The sequence below is a fragment of the Sus scrofa genome, chromosome 13, assembly GCF_054392235.1.
Source record: "Sus scrofa isolate SSC_HxYL_T2T_F1_AM1 chromosome 13, Sscrofa_HxYL_maternal_Yorkshire_Landrace_v2.0, whole genome shotgun sequence".
NCBI lineage: Eukaryota > Metazoa > Chordata > Mammalia > Artiodactyla > Suidae > Sus > Sus scrofa.
The window spans coordinates 136870653-136891846 of NC_139395.1; the positions used below are offsets into that span (position 1 = coordinate 136870653).

Below are 21194 nucleotides of genomic sequence, written 5' to 3' on the forward strand. Positions count from 1 at the left end.
GTAAATGGAAATCCAGAAATATTTTAAAAACCAAAACGGGGGCATTTCTGTTGTGGCCCAACAGATTAAGAGCCCGACTAGTATCCATGAGGATGCGGGTTAATCCCTGGCCTTGCTCAGTGGGTTCGGGATCTGGCTGCTGCCTCAAGCTGCAGTGTAGGTCACAGATGTGGCTCCGATCTCATGTGGCTGTGACTGTGGCTGTGGCATAGGCTGGTAAATGCAGCTCCAGTTCAACCCCTAGCCCAGAAACTTCCATATGCTGCAGGTGTGACCCTAAAAAGAAAAGAAAAACAAACAAAATTGAGAATTCCTGCTGTGGTGCAGCAGGAAAAGCAGCATCTCTGCAGAGCCAGGACACAGGTTTGATCCCTGACTTGGACAGTGGGTTAAACAATCCTACAGCAGAAATTGACAGAACATTGTAAATCAGCTATAATAAAAATAAACAAACAAATATAAGTAAATAAATAAAGGATCCTGCACAGCCGTGGCATAGGTCGAAACTGTGGCTCGGTTCTGATCCCTGGCCCAGGAACTCCATATGCCAACAGGTCACCAAAAAAGAAAAAAACAAAAGCAAAAAACTGGAGGAGGTTCTGCCATGATGCAGTGGGTTAATGATCTGGCCTTGCCATAGCTGTGGTGTTGCTGCAGCTGCAACTCAGATTTTATACCTGGCCCGGAACTTCCATATGCTGCAGGTACAGTGAAGAAAAAAACCCTGGAGTTCCCTAGTGGCTCAGCAAGTTAAGGATCTGACATTGTCACTGCTGTGGCTCAGGTCCCTGCTGTGGCATGAGTTAGATCCCTGGCCCAGAAATTTCTGTATGTTGTGGTCATGGCCAAAAACTACACACATACACACACACACACACACACATAGAATAATTTCAGAGTTAGAGAAATGTTGCAAAATATTACAAAGAATTCAGCCCTTTCCTTCAGCCAGATTCCTAAATGTTAGCATTTTGCCACATTTGCTTTATCCTTCTCTGTGTTTATTTTATCATAAACCGTTATGTTCCTTTATTTCTAAGTACTCAATATGTTGTTTTCTAAAAACAAGACTTTACTTACATAACCACAGTACAGTTATCAAAATTGTGAAATAGGAGTTCCCGTAGCGGCGCAGCAGAAACGAATCTGACTAGGAACCATGAGGTTTCCGGTTCAGTCCCTGGCCTTGCTCAGTGGGTTAAGGATCCGGTGTTGCCGTGAGCTGTGGTGTAGGTAGCAGATGTGGCTCAGATCTGGTGTTGCTGTGGCTGTGGCATAGGCCGGCAGCTACAGCTCCCATTGGACCCCTTGCCTGGGAACCTCCATATGCCGCAGGTGTGGCCCTAAAAAGGACAAAAGACACACACACAAAAAAAAGAAAAAAGCAAATTGTGAAATAAACATTGTTACTGTAACATTATTTAATCTGTAGAATCCATTCCCATTTTGCCAATTGTGCCAGCAATTCCTTTTATATATATAAAAAGAAAAAAATATATTTGACCCAGGATCACACATTGCATTTAGCTGTTCTGTCTCTTTAGCCTCCTTTAATCTGGCACAGTTCTTCAGAAGTTCTTCAGTTTCTCAGTGTTCTTTATCTCTCATGACCTTTCTTTGTCTTTTCATTTTGGAGGAGTACAGGACATTCATTTTGAGAATGTCCCTCAATTTGGGTTAGTCTGGTGTTTCCTCATGATTAAATTCAGGCTGTGTATTTTTGGCAGGAATATCATAGAAGTGCGGCTGTGCCTTTTCAGTACATCTTATCAGGGAGGCATGTGATATCAATTTGTCTCATTACTGGTGATCTTAACTTTGATTACCTGGTTAAGGTGGTGTCTGCAAGGTTTCTATGCTTTTAAATTGCTATTTTTCCCATTGTAATTAATAAGTATCTTGTGGAGAAGAAATAATTTTTATATAATCAAAGTCATCAGTGTTTTGCAACAATGACTTGTTTTTTTGAAATGTTGAATCCTTCCCCACCATCCCTAGGTAACAGATTTTCTGCAACATTATTTTTTCTACTAATTTTATAGTTTTATTTTTCTTAGGTTGAATCCTCGAGAATTCACTCTGTATATGTTGTTGTATAGGAACATGATTTTCACCTTTCTTTATGGAGTGAACCAATTTTTCCAATGTTATCTATCAAACAACCTATCCTTTCTTCAGTGGTGGTGATGCCATATTTGTTGCATATTATATCCTCAATTATATCCCATCACACACACAGGGGTCTGATTCTCTACTGATCTACTTGTTCTTTTTTTTTTTTTTTTTTTCTTTTTGGGGCCACACTCACGGCATATGGAAATTCCCAGGCTAGGGGTCTAATTGGAGCTACAGCTGCCAGCCACAGACACAGCAATGCCAGATCCAAGCTGTGTTTATGACCTACACCATAGCTCAGAGCAATGCTGGATCCTCAACCCACTGAGCGAGGCCGGGAATCAAACCTGCATCCTCATGGATACTAGTTGGATTTGCTCTACCACAATAGGAACTCCTTGGCCTACTTGTTCTTGTAACACTACCATACTGTTTTGATTACTCTAGTCTTGTAGTGTATCTTTTTTCTTCTTTTTTTGCTTTTTAGGGCTGCATCTGTGGCATATGGAGTTTCCCAGGCTAACGGTCAAATTAGAGATACAGCTGCTGGCCACATCCACAGCCATAGCAAGGTGGGATCTGAGCCACATCTGTGACCTACACCACAGCTCATAGGAATACCAGATCCTTAACCCACTGAGCAGGGCCAGGGATCAAACCTGCATCCTCATGGATCTTAGTCGGGTTTGTTAACTGCTGAGCCACAAAGGGACATCTTGATGTAGTACATCTTGATGTCTGGTAGGGTAAGCCCCACTCTTTTTTCTTCTTTTTATTTTTATTTATTTTTTGGCCATGCCTGAGGCATGTGGAATTTCCTGAGCCAGGGATCAGACCTGCACCACAGCAGTGACTCGAGCCAGAGCAGTGACAACACTGGATCTTTAACCCACTGAGCTACAGAGGAACTCTGTTTTTATGCATTGACTTTGCTAATTTTGAAACTTTATTTCTCTGTATATGTACTGGAGTAAGTTTATTACAAAAATCCTCATGGATTTTAACTGGGATTTCATTGAAAGTATAGATTAACTGACTAACATTGTTAGTTTTTTAGCCATTTTACCCAAGACAGTGGAATGTCTTTCTAGTTATTTGCATCATCTTCTATGTCCTTTGACTTTCAAAGGTTTTTTTGGAGTTCCCTTTATTACTCAGTGGTAAAGAAAATAAACCTGACTAGTATCCATGAGGACTCGGGTTCTATCCCTGGCCTCACTCAGTGGGTTAAGGATCCAGCATTTAAGCCTCAGCATAGGTGGCAGATGTGGCTCAGATCTGGCTTTGCTGTGGCTGTGGCATAGGCCAGCAGCTACAGCTCTGATTTGACCTGATTCGACCCCTAGCCTGGGAACTTCCACATGCCATGGGGGCAGCCTAAAAAGACCAAAAAAAAAGGGGGGGGGGGAAGAAAAGGGTAGAACCTGTATAGGTAATTTACTTAACCAAAACTATATAAGACTTCTATGAAAAAAAAAATTTTTTTATATTTTGTCTTTTTAGCACCATACCCACAACATATGGAAGTAGGCTGGCAGCCACAGCTCCAATTGGAGCCCTAGCCTGGGAACTTCCATAGGCCACAGGTGCAGCCAAAAAAGAAGAAAAAAATTGTATTTTTCCCAACACCTACAGTCAATTAATCTTCAACAAGGAGGCAAGAATATAATAAAATGGGAAAAAGATAGTCTCTTCAGCAAATGCTGTTGGGAAAACTGGACCGCTGCATGTAAATCAATGAAACTAGAACACACCCTCACGCCATGCACAAAAATAAAATGGCTTAAAGACTTAAGTATAAGTCATGACAGCATAAAACTATAAGAGTACATAGGCAAAACATTCTCTGACATAAACCATACAAATGTTTTCTTAGGTCAGTCTCACAAGACAATAGAAATAAAAACAAAAATAAACCAATGGGGTCTAAGCAAACTTACAAGCTTTTGCACAGCAAGGGAAACCACTGGAAAAAAAAAAAACACACACACACATACAAAAAGACAACCTATGGAATGGGAGAAAATAGTGCAAATGATGCAACAGACAAGAGCTTAATCTCCAAAATATACAAACAACTCATCAACTCAATGACAGAAAAACAATCCAATTGAAAAATGGGCAGAAGACCTATATAGACATTTCTCCAAAGAAGACATACAGATGGCCAGTAGGCACATAAAAAGATGCTCAACATCACTAATTATTAGAGAAATGTAAATCAAAACTACAATGAAGTACCATTCACATCAGTAAGAATGGTGATCATTAATAAGCCTACAAACAGCAAATGCTGGAGAGGGTGTGGAGAAGAGGGACTCCTTCTACATTGTTGGTGGGAATGTAAATTGGTAAAACCACTATGGAAAACAGTATGGAAGTTCCTCAGAAAACTAAATATAGAACTACCATATGATCCAGCAGTTGCATTCCTAGGCATATATCTGGAAAAAAACTAGTATTCAAAAAGATACACGCACCCCATATTTATAGCCACACTACTCACAATAGCCAAGATATGGAAACAACCTAAATATCCATTGACAGATGAAGAGATTAAGAAGATATGGTACATATATACAATGCAATACTATTCAGTCATAAAAAGAACAAAATAATGTCATTTGCAGCAACATGGGTTCTCATACTAAGTGAAATAAGTCAGAAAGAGAAGGACAAATATCAGGATATCCCTTATATGTGGAATCTTTAGATGTGGCACAAATGAACCTATCTACAAAACAGAAACTGACTCGCAGACACAGAGAACAGATTTGTGGTTGCCAAGGGGGAGGGGGTAAGGAGTGGGATGGAAGGAGGGGTTTGGGGTTAGTAGATGCAAACTATTACATTTAGAATGGATAAGCACTGAGGTCCTACTGTACAGCCCAGGGAAATATATCCAATCTCCTGGAATACACTGATGGAAAATAATATTTTAAAAAAGAATATGTGTGTATGTGTGTGTGTGTGTGTGTGTGTGTGTGTGTATTTGACTGGGTCACTTTGCTGTACAGCACAAATAGGCACCACCTTGTAAATCAACTATACTTCATATAAAAAGTATAAAATAAAAAAGAACCAAAAACTCTTAAAAAAAGATAGATGATAGATAGATAGATAGAAAACTGACACAGAAATACAGACTTGTCAGTTGGGAGGAAAGAGCATGGAAGATTTCAGGTTTTAGGTTTCCACCAGGTACATGTCACTTTTGCTTCCTTACATTCTGTTGGCTAGAACAGTCACATGATCACAAACAACCACAAAGGTGGCTGAGAAATAGAGGTCCAGTTGTGTGACAAGGAGGAAGAGGCAGTTTGGTGATTAGTTAGCAATCTCTGCCATACAGGCAATCAATAGAAAGTGAATATGTATTTATGCAAAATTGTATGTATAACTTTTAGTTATTATATTTGCATGCAAATATGTGTCTATATATAGAAATGCCATAATTGAGTCATTTTTAAAATTTTGAATCATTTAAAATCAAACAAAATTAAAAAGAAAAAGAAAATCATATTGTCTATGATAGTAGTTTAAAAACAAAAATTCAAGGAGTTCCCATTGTGGCTCAGTGGGTTAAGAACCCCATATGGTGTCTGTGAGGATGAAGGTTCGATCCCTGGCCTTGCTCAGCGGGTTAAGGATCCAGTGTTGCCTCAAGCAGCGCGTGGGTCACAGATGTGGCTCAGATCTGTCATTGCTGTGGCCACAGTTGCAGCTCTGATTTGACCTCTGGCCCCAGGAACATCCATATGCCACAGGTAGGGCCATATAAAGGGAAAAAAAAAAAAAAAAAAAAGACAAAAATTCAAGTGTTCTGAGCCCTGACCATCTGAGTTCAACATCCTGGCTCTATCACTTTACTAGCTTACCATGAGCAAGTTACCTTGTCTGGGCTTTGGTTTTCTCACCTGTAAGATAATAATAGTGCTCATCTCTTGGGCTGTTTTAATCATTAAAGAAGGTGATCCATGTTTAGTGCAGTGCCTAGACTATAGTAAATGCTTGACAAATATTAGCGAAGAGAAAAAAAAAAAGCACCACACCTTCTTATCCTTTCCTTAGTCCCTCTGGCTCTTTCACTTTTTGACAAGCTAATCCCTCTGCTTGAAACTTCTCTTCACTGTTTAACTCCCATTTAGGACTCTGCTTAAATGGCATCCCACCACCACCACACCAGGTTGGGTGCCTCTCCTAAAAGCTCCAGGTTAACAGCTTTTATAATACCAATGATATCCCTGTAACACGGCCCTCATCTTTGTCTCCTGTACCTGTGTGTTTGCCTTCTTCACCAGAGTGTGAACCTTTCAAAACAGAGGCTAGGCCTTTCTAGCCCTGTATCCCGCACCCCCTCCCCTCTGCCTGGCATGCAGCAGAGCACCCAGGCTCTGGGCCATTCCTTAGCCCTGCCTAGGATCTCCTCTACTTCCTGGAACCTGGTTCTGGGATCCTTTGCGTCTGTGCTGCCCCTTCCTTCCTTCCCTCAGCTGCCTGCCATGCTGCAGCCCCAACACCAGAGCGCCACCCAGCTGGGCCTCAGAGCACCCCACCCCCACCCCCAGAGTTCCTCCTCCCCAGTGCCAGAGCCTGCACTGCTCTGCCCCATCCTGCAGGATGCTTTATACCTCTGGCCCCAGCTGCTGGCCTATCTCACTCTCCATTTGCTTCAGCTAAGACCAAAGCCTTCCCAGCAGGATCTCGGGGTTGGTCCAGCTTCCCAACCAAGCTTGGCTTTTACCAATGCATTGTCTAGTCTCTAACAGACACCATCCTCCTGGGACACTGTTTGAAAACCAAGCTCTCTTCAGGACCTAAGACAGGGACCTCTTTTTCCATATCCATGTGTAAGGCCCCTTAATGACTGCTCCCTGCTGCTTCGTGTTTGCTCTGAGGGCAATACATAGCTTTTGGTTCATTTGCAGGAGGGGCAGAGCACAAAACACCCCTGGGGAGGTGGTCACTTTCTGGACTTCCATGGAGCCCTGAGAGCCAGGGCTGGTCCTGTCTGGAGACCTGTGGCACCTGGAGGGCCCCTCTACCCATTCACCCTCTGTTTCTCCCCAAGTCTGTTAGGGGAATGTTTGCTCTGTATAAGACTTGGGGGAGGGTTCAGCAGAGAAGGGAGGAAAAGGGTGGATGGAACCATGGTTCAGATAGTGTGAAAAGAACAGGGCTGGGACCCAGCTGGAGCTCCCATGGGGTAGATCATTATAATGGTGTCTATGCCTCCTATAATCATCTTTGTGCATTTCTACCCATGAAGTTCTCCGGGAAAAGGCCAAGCTATTTCCACCATGCTAAGTGGTTTGAGCAAGGGAAAGTTTGCATTGGAGGATTCAGGTGCTCAAGGAGGCAGGGGATCCCTCCCTCTTTGCAGAATCTGAGTGTAGCCTCTGCAAAAAAGCTTACATGGTGACCCTCAATATGGCCATTTCCCCAGGGCTCCCAGACTACCCCTCAGGGATCCCGGGAGAAATTTTATGGATTTCCTAATCTTTTGTGGCATAACACTGTCAAGCGCATGAAATTCTGCCAATAACAAAGGAAACTGTTCACAAGCAGAAATGTTTTTCTTCTGCAGGTGCTGCAGTGATGCCATGGAGGGGAGCACTGCTATGATGGGGCAGTCTGGAGCCACCAGAAGGCTCTGCAGGCTGGAAGGTCTCACTTCCAAGGTGGTGCGCAACTGAAGATACCAGGAAGTTATAACATGAGGCGGTATCCTGCTACCCTCCCCACCCCCAGAAAAAGTGGGGAGAAGGCACTGCAGTGGTGGAAAGGCTGGCTATTTGAGGGGGGAAATCACTTCAGTGACAGGGATCCCTGGTAGGGGTGAATGGTCACTGAAGCGATCACACTAACTGAAGATATCTGCAGTGATGAAGGAGCACTTTGCAAAGGAAAGGGTCGGGCTTCTTGGAGGGAGGGAGGGCGGGAGGGGGTTTGTCCTACGGTGATGGGGCCCTGGGGTTCGCTGCAGCGATGAGGGAGGGTCATTGCAGTGACGAAAAGCTGAGCCATTGTGGGGGTGGGGGTGGGGTGGAGGGAGGAGGTGGGGTGGTGCCGGGATAGCTAGGGTTGCGGCAATGCTTGGGGGCGGTGGGCACGGCTGTAGACTGACCCCCTCTGCTACACTTGTAGGACGCCTCCCTTCCTGAAGGATGGAAAGGGTGGGGCTTCAAAGCCCTCGGCCCAGCTCTGATGGGGGGCTGTGCGGCCGCAGGGACGCAATCCCTGCACTGCGGTGCCCAGTCTGGCTCGAGCGGCCAGGGGTGGCGCGGAGGCGGTACCTCGCCCGAAGGGGGCGGGGAGCAGCAGCGGCGCCGCAGCACCAGGCGGGGCTGAGGCAAGCTGGAGGGGCGGCCCTTTGAGCGGGGGCGGGACCAGCACCCGCAGGGCCGACGCCCCGGCGCGGACTCAGAGCGACCGCAGCGGGAGTCAAGTGCAGGCGCCCTTCAAGTGCCTAGACTTCAGTGTGGCCCGGGGCGCAGAGGCGGCATCACCCTCTGGTGCCGTCGTGGCTCCCAGAACTCCGCAGAGGACAAGACGGTGAGGCTGGGGCTCCGGGTGGGGAGGAGGATGATCCCTAGACCCAGCCCACAGCATCCCCTTACAGTTCTGCTGTGGGGGGCGGCGGCGACCATTCCCAGACCAGTTCTGCCAGGATGAGGAGAGATGCCGTGGACCAATCCCACGGAATCCCCCTGCCCCAACACCTCTCTTCGTTTTGCCTCTGAAAGACTCCCTCCTATCTCTTCCCATTTCGTTCTTCCCAATGCAACCTCCTCCACTCCCCTAGACCCTCTATCAGCGTTCCTGTCAATTGAGGCGCCAGAGAGAAAAAGACTGCGGCCCTTCGACTCCCCATCCCACCCCGCCCCTGCTACCTTTTGCTGGGCTGGGGGCACCCAGAAGGATGCTGGCCCTTTAAACACTTGCTCCCCACCCAGAGCATCTTCCATCTCTCCACCCGCGCCACTTCCAACAGCTGGCAGCCGCGGGGAGCCCCGGGGGGCTGGCAGGTACGGGGGTGGCGGTGAGGCCCGGGAGGGGGTGATGGAACAGCTGTGACACCCCCCTCCCCTCCGCCCCTAGAGGAGCCGGCGGCAGGACTGCTGGGCGCTCGGAGCGCCAGTTAAACATTAACCCTCCGCTCCCCGGGTCCCCACGCTGCTTGGAGCCGCGCTCGGCCCTGGCTTCCCAGGTAACCAGGGAAGATGCCCATCTCATCACCACCCCCTGCCTCCCTCCCCTCGCCACCTGTTTGTCTGACCCAAGCCCTCGGCACGGCTCAGCCTCGCGCCCCCTGCAGGTCTGCGTCCCCGTGCCCGAGTTCTATTCTCCCCGTCGGCCTTCAGGAGAGTGGGGCGGGGCGCTCAGGACTCACTCTGCGCATCCCTCATTGAGCAACCCCTTTCCAGGGGCACCATGCCCGGCCTGTACTGCCCCTCCAGCTGGACGCCGCTGCCCCTCACGGACTCCTGGGTCCGGGCCTGCGCCAACGGACCCTGCCTCAGCCTGAGGGCCCGACTCACCTACCACAACCCGCAGCCGCAGCCGGTGGACGGTGAGGCCTGGGCGGGGTCGCGGGGTGGTGGGGTTGTGCTCGCCTGGAAAGATCTAACATCACCTGTGCTCCCATCCTGTCCCAGGTGTGTTCGTGTACCCGCTGGCCGAGGCTGAAGTGGTTTCCGGCTTCGAGGCGGAGGCGGCGGGACGGCGCGTCTCCTTCCAGTTGCAGAGCAGGCGCCGCACGCAGGCGGCCTGCTGCCGCGCGCTGGGTCCGGCGCTGGGGGCATTAACGCCCCGCCGCTGCGCGCAGGGTGAGTCCAGGGCGCCCCCCCGCCCTGTCTCTCTGAAAGCCAGCCGCACTCTAGTTCCTGCACTCGCTCTGCATCCCATCCCTCCCTGTCCCTGCTCCAGTCATTGTTTTTGTTTGTTTGTTTGTTTTCATTCATTGATTCATCCCTTTATTCAACAGTCCAGGACTGGGCCAATGATGCGCGCCAGGTGCTGGGGGAATGTGAGCCAGGTCTGATCCCAGGCTTGCGGTCAGGAAGACAGACACAGCAGGCGGGCCCCACATCCCTCTCCTCTCCTCTGGAGCTTTGGCTCTTGAGCCAGGGACAGGGTTTTGGTCATCTCTGAGTCTAGCATTTCCCACAGAACGGGTCACAAAGGGGCTCAGTGAGTGCTGGGTCAGGGGATGCAAGACTGCCTCTCTGCTAGGTTTCCTGGCTTGCACTTCATTCTTTCACTTATTTGTTTTATATATGTACTTGATTCCTGCACAGGAGATTTACCATCTAGGTAAGAAGAGGGACAGAATCCAGTGGTGTAGACAGTTGGCATAAGCCCAGCAGGTAGTGAGAGGCCAGAGGGAGCCAGAGCTCCCAGAGGCTGAAGCCCCAGGAATATTCCAGAAGGAAGTGGAGCCAACATTTGACTGAAAGGAAGGGTGGGACAGAACAACGTGGAGATGAGAGGAAAGACTCCCCAGGCAGGGGCAATGGTGTGGAAGCAAAGGTTTGGAAGTAAGTTATACTAGGTGATGGGTAATAAAATACCTCATGTTTATACTGATTCACAGTCGGCAAATCCCAGTCACTGGTGTCACCTCACTTGAATCCAGAGAGGTATGTAATGCAAATGTTGTTCTCCTTCCAGCTCTTAGAGGTGACGAAAATAACAGCAACAGCTTCTTATGTGTTGGATACTTTTCGTATATTATCTCATTCATTCCTCACCGATCTCAAAATATAGTTATGACCTGCACTTTCTGAACGAGGAAACTGAGGCACCTCTAAACAAGAGTTACCAAAGGACAGAATTAGAAGTTGTAGAACAGAGACTCAAAACCCGACTCAAAATCCCTGCCTGGGATGGAAGAGCTTGATGTGGGATCTCAGTTCCCAGACCAGGGATTGAACCCAGGCCACGGCAGTGAAAGTGCCAAGTCTTAACCACCAGACCACTAGGGAACTCCCCCCTTTATTCTTTCCTTTCTTCTTTGCTTCCATTTTTTTCTTCCCCTCATTTATTCAGAAAGTATTTTTCAAAAGAATGTGGGGCAGCGAGGTGAAGCAGGTAAAGGTAGGCGGGCCAGATCATGTAAGGCTTTGACCGCCACCATATACCCCTGGCCATTTTTCCTTTAGCAGCAGAGACACCCATGACTTCACCAGTCCTCAAACCAGCCTCCGATCTAAGTAAAATAGTGTACTGAGTATGCAAATGTCCTCTAACCAGCTTCCAAGTAGACTTCCTGAACTCCTCCTGGGTAGAAAATGCTGGAGCCACTCCTAGTGGGCAGTGAGCAGCCCTGACCATTCATGAGCAGGGGATTTGTCAGAAGGGTGGGTCCTAGGCTGTGGAAGGTGATGCCCACAGGTTGAACAGGCTGGAGCAGGTAAAGGAAGAGGGGCAGAAGGTGCGGTTCCCCCAGGACCTTGGGGGTGGCATGGACATGCCCCTTCTCCTCCTCAGCCCTCCCTTAGCAGTGATGTCACTGCTGTCCTTCCTGGTGACAGCCAAATCCTTCGACCATCACCTTGCCTCTCCTTCTCCTACCATTCATCTCACGTCTCCATCCTGCATCACAGTGCATTAGCCCAGCTTCCCTCCAGCCTCACAAAGTGTCCCCTGCCCAAGCTCCCCTGACTCAGTGCCTGCTCCCACCCCTACTGCCCTCATCTCCTCTGCTTCCAGCCCCCTCTGACCCCTTTCCTCACTCATAATAGGTCATCTTGTCTTGGATCTGGCCCAGGCCCGGTCCACGCTGGTGCTGCCCACAGGCCTCATCGCCGCGGCCGGCACCGTGACAGTGACCCTGCGCAGCAGCCGGGAGCTGCCCTCCAGGCCTGATGGGGTGCTGCATGTGGCTGTGCCCTCTGTGCTCACCCCTCTGGCCCCGCCAGGCCCGCCGGGGCCCCCCAGGCCTCCGGGGCTCTGTGACGACAGGTTGGGCCTATGGTGATTCTCTTCGTCCCTCCCTCGGCTTCTCTGGGTCTAGTGCGGGTGAGGGGGCTTTGGCAGGGTGCCCTGAGGGACGGGCAGGGTGGGTAAGGGCTGAGGCCAGACAGCCAGAGGGGCTAGGGACCTTGGTCGTGGCCCAGTGACTCTCCTCATGTTCCCTTTCAGCCCCACCAGCTGCTTCGGGGTGGGCAGCCCTGAGGGGGCAGGGCCAGCCTGGGAGGAGCCAGCTGCCCCACGGGATGTGTTCTCAGGCCCTGCCCGCTGCCCTGCCCCGTACACCTTCTCCTTCGAGATGCTGGTTACTGGGCCATGCCTGCTGGCAGGTGGGTGCCCCTCCCAGCAGAGCTGACTGGGAAATAACTCAAGGCTCAGGGATGAGACGCACACAAAAAGAAGATGGGGACCCAAGCCTTAGGAACCTTCAGTCTCACAGTGGGCGCACCCCCTGGCCACTTCTACAGAACACACACCCCCTAACTTTGACAGTATCATTTATTCATATCCCACTCCACCCACCCATGACAAGAGAGAGGCTTATAATGAGACCGGTCCAAGTGATGAAGTGGCATTTCCTTGCACAAGAGCTGGAGGAGGTTGTTAAATCAGTAGCTGGTTGACATAAAACTCTTTGGCCAACTGGGAATACGCACGGGAATTTACCTCCCAGTCCGTGAAAGCAGGCAGATCCCCCTTTGTCTACCTTGTAGGTGGGACTCTGAGAGCTGAGCTGAATCGGTCATGACTCTGGCCCCCACCACTTTGTCTGGGAAGTTGATATTTGTGTTCTTAGTCCTGGCTGGGAGGGGGCAATCATCCCCTCTCCCTGTCTCTCTGTCCCTCAGGCCTGGAGAGCCCCTCTCATGCTCTGCGGGCAGATGCCCCCCCTCACGCCAGCTCTGCAGCCACCATCTGTGTCACACTGGCGGAGGGCCACCGCTGTGACCGGGCCTTGGAGATCCTCCTGCACCCCAGTGGTGAGAGACTGGGGCACACAAGGGGCCAGCTCTGACCTGCTTCAGGATCATCTGGGTAGCATTTTTGGAGTATAGATTCTTGGGCCCCAAGCCAGATGGACTGAGTCGTTTGTGAGGGTGGGCCTGGGGGTGCAAGGAGGCCGGACCTACAAGGTTCCCCCAGGACAGTGGGACTGAGCCGTTGGGAATCTAGAGACAGGGGTGCCTCTGACAGAGCTATGTCCCCTCCCTCCCAGAGCCCCACCAGCCACACCTGATGCTGGAGGCCGGCAGCCTGAGCTCAGCAGAATATGAGGCCCAGGTGAGGGCCCGCCGGGATTTTCAGAGGCTGCAGCGAAGGGATAGTGATGGGGACCGACAGGTATGGCTGCCTGAGGGTCCCGGCCTGGCCTCTGGCCTCACTGCTGGCAGCATTAGTGCATGAGGAACAAGTGAGCAGGCTTATGTGGAGATGGGCAGGGGGCCTTTGCTCTCAGCAGGAGGAGCTGCTACCACCATGCCAGAGGGCTGATGAGTATTGTCACAGGAGGGCCCAGAAAATCTCCCTGGGATGTCTCAAAGGATGGGGGCTGGGACTGACATGGGCAGAGGACAGCCACTTGCCACCGCGCGCTTACCTTTATTCAGATGACTGCAGAAGGGTGGCCCCTCTAGGTGGATTGGATTGAAAAAGGCCTCAGGGCAAGGTCCTGCTGCCAGCCCAGGTCAGTGCTGTACTAAGCCTGGCCCAGGATAAGTCAGGGCTCCCGTGCTCAGGTGTGGTTCCTGCAGCGACGCTTCCACAAGGACATCCTGCTGAACCCCGTGCTGGTGCTGAGCTTCTGCCCGGACTTGAGCTCCAAGCCTGGACACCTGGGCACAGCTACGCGGGAGTTCCTCGTCCTGTTGGATGGCAGCAGTGTGGCACACAAGGCCTGTGGGGCATGGTGTGGGCAGGCCTGGGGTTGGGTGGGGCGGTAGGTCCGGGATGGGCTGGGGGCAGCCCCTCTCTCATTCTCATACTCACACATACGTGCGCTCCTCCCAGATTCCAAGAGCCTCTCTCATATATAGTTACGTTCAGCCACATCAAATCCCAAACCCAAGAATTCACATGCACTTCCAGGGTCACAAACATGAACGTCTCTCACACAAACTCAGAGTCTCCCTCACACTCCAGGGTCTCTCAGAGTCTTCATGCACAGTCCCACACACAGGGCCTCTCCCAGATGACCTCATCTGACTCCTCCTTTTACACGCGGCCTGGAGAAGGCGGGCAACCTGGTGTCTCCTGTTCTCTGCCTGTGCCCCTGGGCCCGCCTCACCCTGCCCTCACTGGCCCTCCCCAGGATGCCATCATTTTGGCTGTGAAGTCGCTCCCGCCCCAGACACTCATCAACCTGGCCATGTTTGGCACGTCGGTGCAGCCCCTCTTCCCAGAGAGCCGGCCTTGCAGTGATGTGAGTGTGGCCCTGGGATGTGGGGGCCTAGTAGAGGTGTTTCAGCCCAGCGTGGCCCACCCTGTGCCTTTTTCCTCCAGGACACCGTGCAGCTGATCTGTGAGAGCATTGAGATGCTGCAGTTTGCGGGTGGCCCGCCGGACGTGCGGGCTGCGCTGGACTGGGCCCTGGGGCAGCCCCAGCACAAGGCCCACCCTCGGCAGCTGTTCCTGCTCACTGCTGCCTCACCTGTGGCCACTGTTACCCACCAAACCCTGGAGCTCATGAGGTGGCACAGGGGGGCAGCCAGGTAGGATGGAGTGGGCAGAGCCAGGCTCCTGAGATAGCCCCCCAAAGAGGTTCCCGGAGGTCACAGCTGCTCCCCTTCTCTCATCAGGTGCTTTTCCTTTGGGCTCGGGCCTGCCTGCCGCCAGCTGATCCAGGGTCTGTCTGCCCTCAGCAGGGGCCAGGCCTACTTCCTGAGGCCTGGGGAAAGGCTGCAGCCCATGGTGAGCTGGAGCCCGGGCCCTGTCCCCTGTTCCTCAAAGTCCACCTCCCAAGTTGCACTGAGTCTGAAACAGAACCTGGTCTGGTCCTAGGGTCTCCAGGCACTCTGCTGTGGGGTGCCGCAGGAGGCCAAAGGTGTGGGGGTCACAGCCTCTGCCAATTCCCCAAATCTTGTTCTTGGTTTTGTCCTGGTACTGAGCCATAGCCTTGAAAAGTCTTGCCTCATCCACACGGCACGGCTCAGGCCAAGAAGCCCCACCAAGCCCTGAGGACCAAACCCTCAGTGCCCTTGCTTGTTCCCAGCCCCTGCCTTTCCCTGACCCTCGCCTGACCCCGCTCCCCTCAGCCCGGGGCTGGATGGATGGCATCTGTGGGAGAGCAGCCCTCCCACTATGTCGGCTGTGTGACCCCTCTTTCTCTCCCCTGGCCACCACCTGGCCACTCCTCCTAGCTGGTGCAGGCTCTGCGGAAGGCACTGGAGCCTGCGTTGAGCGACATCTCCGTGGACTGGTTTGTGCCCGATGCGGTGGAGGCACTGCTGACGCCCCGGGAGATCCCAGCGCTCTATCCTGGGGACCAGCTGCTTGGTTACTGCTCACTCTTCAGGGTGGACGGCTTCCGGTCCTGCCCCCCAGGGGTAGGCCTGGGCTGGGGTGCAGGAGCTGGGCCTGGGGTGACTGAAGCCCCTCATCTCCTCAAAACCGTTTCCTAGTCCCTGTGGCTTGCTCTGCTGAACTCTCCTCCTACCACCCCCAGACCTCCCCAGAGGCCGCGCTGGGCCCCCCTAAGGTGACCGCAGCCTGCCCCTCTCATGTGCTGCCCTTGGTCACTAAATGCACAGCCACAGAGAAGAGCGCCAGCATTTGCTGCCAGGTTTTTGTCAAAACTTGCTTATTACTTCACACAACACCCTACAAAAAGCACCATCCAGATAATTTCTTGTAACATTCAGGGGCAGACGGAGCATCATCTAGATGAAATCTCAGGTCCCCATTCTGCTGTGTACTAGCCATTTGAGGGCAAGTCACTTAACCTCTCTAAGCCCATCTCCTGGTACTGATTTTTTTCACAGGGTTGTAATTAGAGGTCATAACATGTGCACTCTTGGTAGGAGTTAGAGAAATGATTATAATTTTTATTATGAAAAGTTTTATCTCTAGAAGAACCAAACTCGCTTCCTCCTTTTTGATCAGGAGAGCTGTATAAGAGACTGCCTTTTTGCCTGGCTGCCAGGAAGCTCAAGGCCAAACCTGAGGCTCAGCCATAGTGGCTCTAGTAACCCCATTGTCAGCACGTATGCTTCCTCCTTCCTTTGTACTGGGCTTTCATTTCTGGTTTATTAACTTTATTGCCTCTTTCATGAGCCATCTTAAATCTTGTTTGGAAAGAGGTAGTGTATAACCACAATCAGTTTTTTTCCAATGTCTATGCCTCTCCAGGGCCAAGAGCCTGGCTGGCAGAGCCTGGGCGGCTCCGTGTTCCCATCTCCAGAGGAAGCACCATCTGCCACCAGCCCTGGCACTGAGCCCACCGGCACCTCGGAGCCACTGGGAACAGGCACTGTGTCGGCAGAGATGTCCAACCCATGGGCTGCTGGGGACTCAGAGCGGAGTGAGTGTCCAGGTGTGTGTGTTGGAGGAGGAGTGGGCAGTGGGAGAGGCCAGGGCTGGGATCTGTTCTCCTACCTCCCAATAGGTACTGATGCTCTGACAGACCCAGTCACGGACCCTGGACCTAACCCGTCCTCTGACACAGCCATATGGCGCCGCATCTTCCAGTCCTCATACATCCGGGAGCAATATGTGCTGACCCACTGCTCTGCCAGCCCAGAGCCAGGCCCAGGTTCCACAGGCAGCAGTGAGTCCCCCATCTCCCAGGGCCCTGGTTCGCCTGAAGGCAGTGCTCCCCTGGACCCCCCTTCTCAGCAGGGTTGCCGCAGCCTGGCCTGGGGAGAACCTGCAGGCTCCCGCTCCTGCCCCCTGCCTCCACCCCCACTGGCAACAGTCAAGGTGAGATTTAGTCCACATCCACCTACTATGTATCTAGCAAATGTTTATTGGCCACCTGCTACATGCCGTAAATTATGCAATGGTTACTAGTAAGTATAGTTTTAAAAAATATATGGAGAGTTCCCTGATTTCATAGTGGTTAGCATTTGGTGCTTTCACTGCTGTGGCCTGGGTTCGATTGCTGTCTGGGAACTGAGATCCCACATCAGGCTGCTGCACACTGTGGAAAGAAAGAAAGAAGGAAAGAAAAGAAAGGAAGGAAAGAAGAAAGAAGGAAAGAAAAGGAAGGAGGGAAGGAAGGGAGAAAGGAAGAAAGAAAAAGGAAGAAAAAGAAAAGAAAGGAAGAAAGGAGGGAGGGAAAGAGAGAAAGAAAGAGGAAGGAAGGAAGGAAAGGAGGGAGGGTGAGATGGGCAAATCTATAATCACGATACCATGCAACATACATTGATGGGCACAGGGACATGGTGTTATGGGAGTTCAGCGTTGAGGTGACTAACCCTGTCTGAGGGAGTAGGGAGAGCAAGAGCCATCTCTGGAAGAATAAAGACGTTTGCCTGGTAACATGGGAGAAGACATGATAAAAACAGAGATGAGTTCTCTTGTGGCTCAGCAGGTTGGGGATCTGGTGTTGTCATGGCAGCAGCTCAGGTTGCTGCTGTGGCACGGGTTCAGCCCCTGGCCTGGGAGCTTTCATGTGCCACAAGTGCGGCCAGGAAAAAAAAAAACAGATGAGTGAGAAATAGGGCATGGAGAGAGATGACACTGGGAAGGTGGCCAGGGGCCATAGGAGCCTGACCTCCTCTTAATGGTGGTGAGCAGTCATCCTGGGGCTCAGACAAAGGGGCATGTGGCCAGTTGTGTGTGTATGTCTGATGGCCAGGGGCTCTGCATTCCTTGGCCAGCGAACCCCACTTCTCGTGTGCAGACTGGGGCCTTGAGTGCTGAGGTGCTAGGCCGTCGACACAGAGTGGCTCTGGCTGGCCGAAGTCTCTCGTCTCCACCAGGCCGGGTGAATCCAGCCCCTGGCCACCCCCGCCACCCCTCTCTGGGTGTAGCACCAGATGGGCCAGGCCCTGAGCCAGGGCGGCAGCTGGGACAGGGCCTGGATGACTCAGGTAAGGGTTGGATGGGGAGCTGGCTTCTGATACTGAGGAGGCCTTGGGGAGGCGGAGCCCCAGGCGCCACACTGTCCCTGTCCCTACCATTGTCTCTCCCCAGGAAACCTGCTCTCCCCAGCCCCCATGGACTGGGACATGCTGATGGATCCACCCTTCTTATTCACGGCTGTTCCTCCCAATGGGGAGTTGGCCCCTCCGGCAATACCGCCGCCTCCCCAGGCTCCACGCTGCCATGTGGTGATCCGGGCCCTGTGTGGGGAGCAGCCTATGTGCTGGGAGGTGGGCATTGGGCTGGAGACATTATGGGGTCCTGGGGATATTGGCACACTGCCTCCGTCACCCCCTGAAAGAGAAAATGCTTGGGATCAAGCACTCCATCGACTGACAGCAGCTTCCGTGGTCCGGGACAATGAGCAGCTGGCTCTCCGGGGAGGGGGCGAGACCATGGCTGACCGGGGTGAGTTGCTGGTGGGCCCAGTCAGGGGTCAAGGGGCAGAGAGTGGCAGAGACACAGGTCTATGTGATCACTTTCTTTACCTCACCTTGCTCACAAAGGATGAGGCAGCTCACTCACATTGACAAGAAAAAAAAATTAAGCAGAGCGATGGGAAAAAAGGGGATAATCGAAGGAAGCAGAGAATGAGGTTATATCAAAGACATACACATGAGGTTATGTGCCCTTGCAAGCATGGGACCCCAAGTTGGCAAGCTTCCTAGTAGTCATCAGAGAGGGAACGTCATCTTGCAATGATTCACAGTGCCCATAACATAAAAACAAATCTGTCATTAAGATTATTAAAACGAGGAGTTCCCATTGGGGCTTAGTGGGTTAAGAACCTGACTAGTATCCATGAAGATATGGGTTTGATCTCTGGCCTTGTTCAGTGGGTTAAGAATCTGGCGTTGCCACAAGGTTGCAGATGCTGCTCTGATTTGACCCCTAGCCCAAGCACTTCCATATGCCACAGGTGCAGCCCTGAAAAAAAAAAAAAGCAAAGATTATTAAAATGAAATAAAGTTAAAATGTTAGTTCTTCAGTTGCACTAGTACACATCAGGTGCTTAAGTCACATGTGAGTAGTGGCTACCATATTGGATCGTGCAGATACAGAACACATCCATCATGGCATAAAGTTCTATTGGCCAGTGCTGAAATGAATGGATGGAAAAGGCACTGCAGTCAATGCTTTCTTCGTTTGCATACAGGATGTTGAATTCATGGGTGGCCAGGGGGCCTAGCCTTGTTACAAGGTAATTGAGGGTTCAGCCTAACATTTCTCATCAGAGCTGGGGAGGTGAGCTGGCCCCAGCAAGGAACTGCACTCTATTCAAAAGTGGACAGAGGGAGAAGCTAGGGGAGCAGTGATATTTTTTGCCGTAAAACCCTCTGTAGAGTAGAGGGTGGGTGGTGGGAATGCATGCCTCCTGTTCAGCATGCTGCTCCTTGGTTTCACAGGCCATGCCCGGAGGTCCTGGCTTCGAGCCCTTCAGACAAGCAAGGTCAGCTTTGCCCCCTCCTGCTTCACCTACCCTGTAGCTGTGGATGCTACCACTAGGGAGATCTTGCCATCAGCCCTGCAGGTGCGGAGCTCAGGTAAGGTCCATTCCAGGGGCTGGTTCTCACCTCATTGGCCACCCTTCCAGACACACCTGACCCCGTCTCTGTGCCCCTGCAGAGCCAGCAGAGCCCCCAGGCACCCCTCCTGCTTCTCAGGGCCATCCAAATGCTGCTCCTCTGCCCACAATCGTCCACTCTAAAGGTAATACTCAAATCCAGGGAAACGATAGGGAGCAACCTGGCTTAGGGACCACCCCTGGCACTGAATGGCTCTAGTGCCGAACTTCAGGGAGGCTCTCTGGCAGGCGGCTGGGACCTGGACCAAATAGGCAACTCCAATTCTGCTTTGGGGGGCCACGCAGCCCCCACCGGAGGGCCTCATCGCCTGAACCCCCAGCCTCCATCTCGACTCAGCCTGAGCCGTCGGAAGCCCCGAGGTCCAGACAGCCATAGACTCTGCAGCCCCAACGCGGGCCAGGCCGGTGACAGCAACAGTGAAGGCAGCGACCACGACTACCTACCCTTGGTGAGGACTCGGGAGGTGGAGGGTGGCGCTGCCAGGGCCAGGGCACTGTCTCAGCTCGCTTCTCCCCCCACCTCCTCTCTCCTCAGGTGCGGTTGCAGGAGGCACCTGGCTCCTTCCGCCTGGACGCGCCCTTCTGCGCGGCTGTGCGCATCTCGCAGGAGCGCCTATGCCGCGCCTCGCCCTTCGCTGCGCATCGCGCCAGCCTCAGCCCCACTTCGGCCTCCTCTCCCTGGGCACTTCTAGGGCACGGTGTTGGCCAGGGTGACAGTGCCACGGCCTCCTGCAGCCCGTCTCCCAGCTCAGGCTCCGAGGGTCCAGGCCAGGCGGACAGTGGGCGGGGCTCAGACACCGAGGCCTCAGAGGGGGCGGAAGGGCCTGGCGGTGCCGACCTGCGGGGTCGGACTTGGGCCACTGCCGTGGCGCTTGCGTGGCTGGAGCACCGCTGTGCGGCTGCCTTTGGGGAGTGGGAACTGGCGGCAGCAAAGGCTGACTGTTGGCTGCGAGCCCAGCACCTGCCAGAGGGCCTCGACCTGGCCAACCTCAAGGCTGCTGCCCGTGGTCTCTTCCTGCTGCTGCGCCACTGGGACCAGAACCTACAGCTGCACCTGCTGTGCTACAGCCCGGCAAACATGTGAGGGGTGCCCTTGCTCGGGCTGGCACCCCCCAACAAACTCAAGTCACTGCCACCCAGGGCTGGCTTCTCGGTGCTGTGAAGGGTAGGCTGGCGACAGCCTGCTCTCACTGCTTCTCATCCCCTTCACAGAATCCTCTTGCCCCCACAGAAAGTGCCTGCCTGTGCTCTCTCCTGCTCCTCCCTCCCCATGCCCCTTCCCCTCTGAGCTCTGTGCAGTGCAGTGGAAAGGGAGAGAGCCACAGTCCCCAAATCCTATGCAATAAAGTGCCTCTTAGGACTGCCCAAATGAGTTCTTTATCTGCCCCACACCTGCCCCTCTCAGCTTGGTCCAGGCACCTCCACGTAGGCTGCACAG

The 21194-nt window shown here is 52.4% G+C and overlaps 1 protein-coding gene and 1 non-coding gene across 48 annotated transcripts; both read left to right on the forward strand.

The window, feature by feature from the left end:
* The first annotated feature begins 8541 nt into the window (after positions 1-8541).
* VWA5B2 (von Willebrand factor A domain containing 5B2) lies at positions 8542-21125 on the forward strand. 47 transcript variants are annotated; one of them, XR_014824465.1, is made up of 22 exons: positions 8542-8670; positions 8921-9143; positions 9217-9325; positions 9543-9688; positions 9774-9944; positions 11862-12081; positions 12262-12419; positions 12939-13070; positions 13307-13431; positions 13827-13982; positions 14399-14509; positions 14590-14798; positions 14886-14997; positions 15447-15632; positions 16435-16606; positions 16691-17004; positions 17930-18119; positions 18223-18401; positions 19578-19715; positions 19798-19881; positions 19985-20205; positions 20292-21125. XR_014824465.1 is itself a non-coding variant. In XM_084990526.1 (22 exons), exons 7-22 carry the CDS (start codon positions 12389-12391, stop codon positions 20838-20840), a joined length of 3099 nt encoding a protein of 1032 aa, XP_084846652.1. In that variant the 5' UTR covers positions 8542-8670; positions 8921-9143; positions 9217-9325; positions 9543-9688; positions 9774-9944; positions 11862-12138; positions 12262-12388; the 3' UTR covers positions 20841-21125. The 47 variants fall into 47 exon arrangements, 37 of the variants coding, with proteins under 37 accessions (XP_084846652.1, XP_084846654.1, XP_084846660.1 ...); XM_084990526.1 differs by having other exon boundaries at positions 11862-12138; positions 16435-16618; positions 18223-18579; XM_084990528.1 differs by having other exon boundaries at positions 11862-12138; positions 18223-18579.
* On the forward strand, positions 20196-20303 carry MIR1224 (microRNA mir-1224). Its single transcript, NR_049179.1, has one exon. It is a non-coding gene; the product is annotated as a microRNA mir-1224 (primary transcript).
* Positions 21126-21194: the final 69 nt, after the last annotated feature.

Coding starts and splice junctions, on each gene's coding strand:
- VWA5B2 (XM_084990497.1), top strand. CDS start 9,550: ATGCCCGGCCTGTACTGCCCCTCCAGCTGGACGCCGCTGCCCCTCACG. Junction 13,983..14,398: donor GCAGCAGTGTGGCACACAAG/GCCTGTGGGGCA, acceptor GGCCCTCCCCAG/GATGCCATCATTTTGGCTGT. Junction 19,716..19,797: donor CCTGCAGGTGCGGAGCTCAG/GTAAGGTCCATT, acceptor GTGCCCCTGCAG/AGCCAGCAGAGCCCCCAGGC.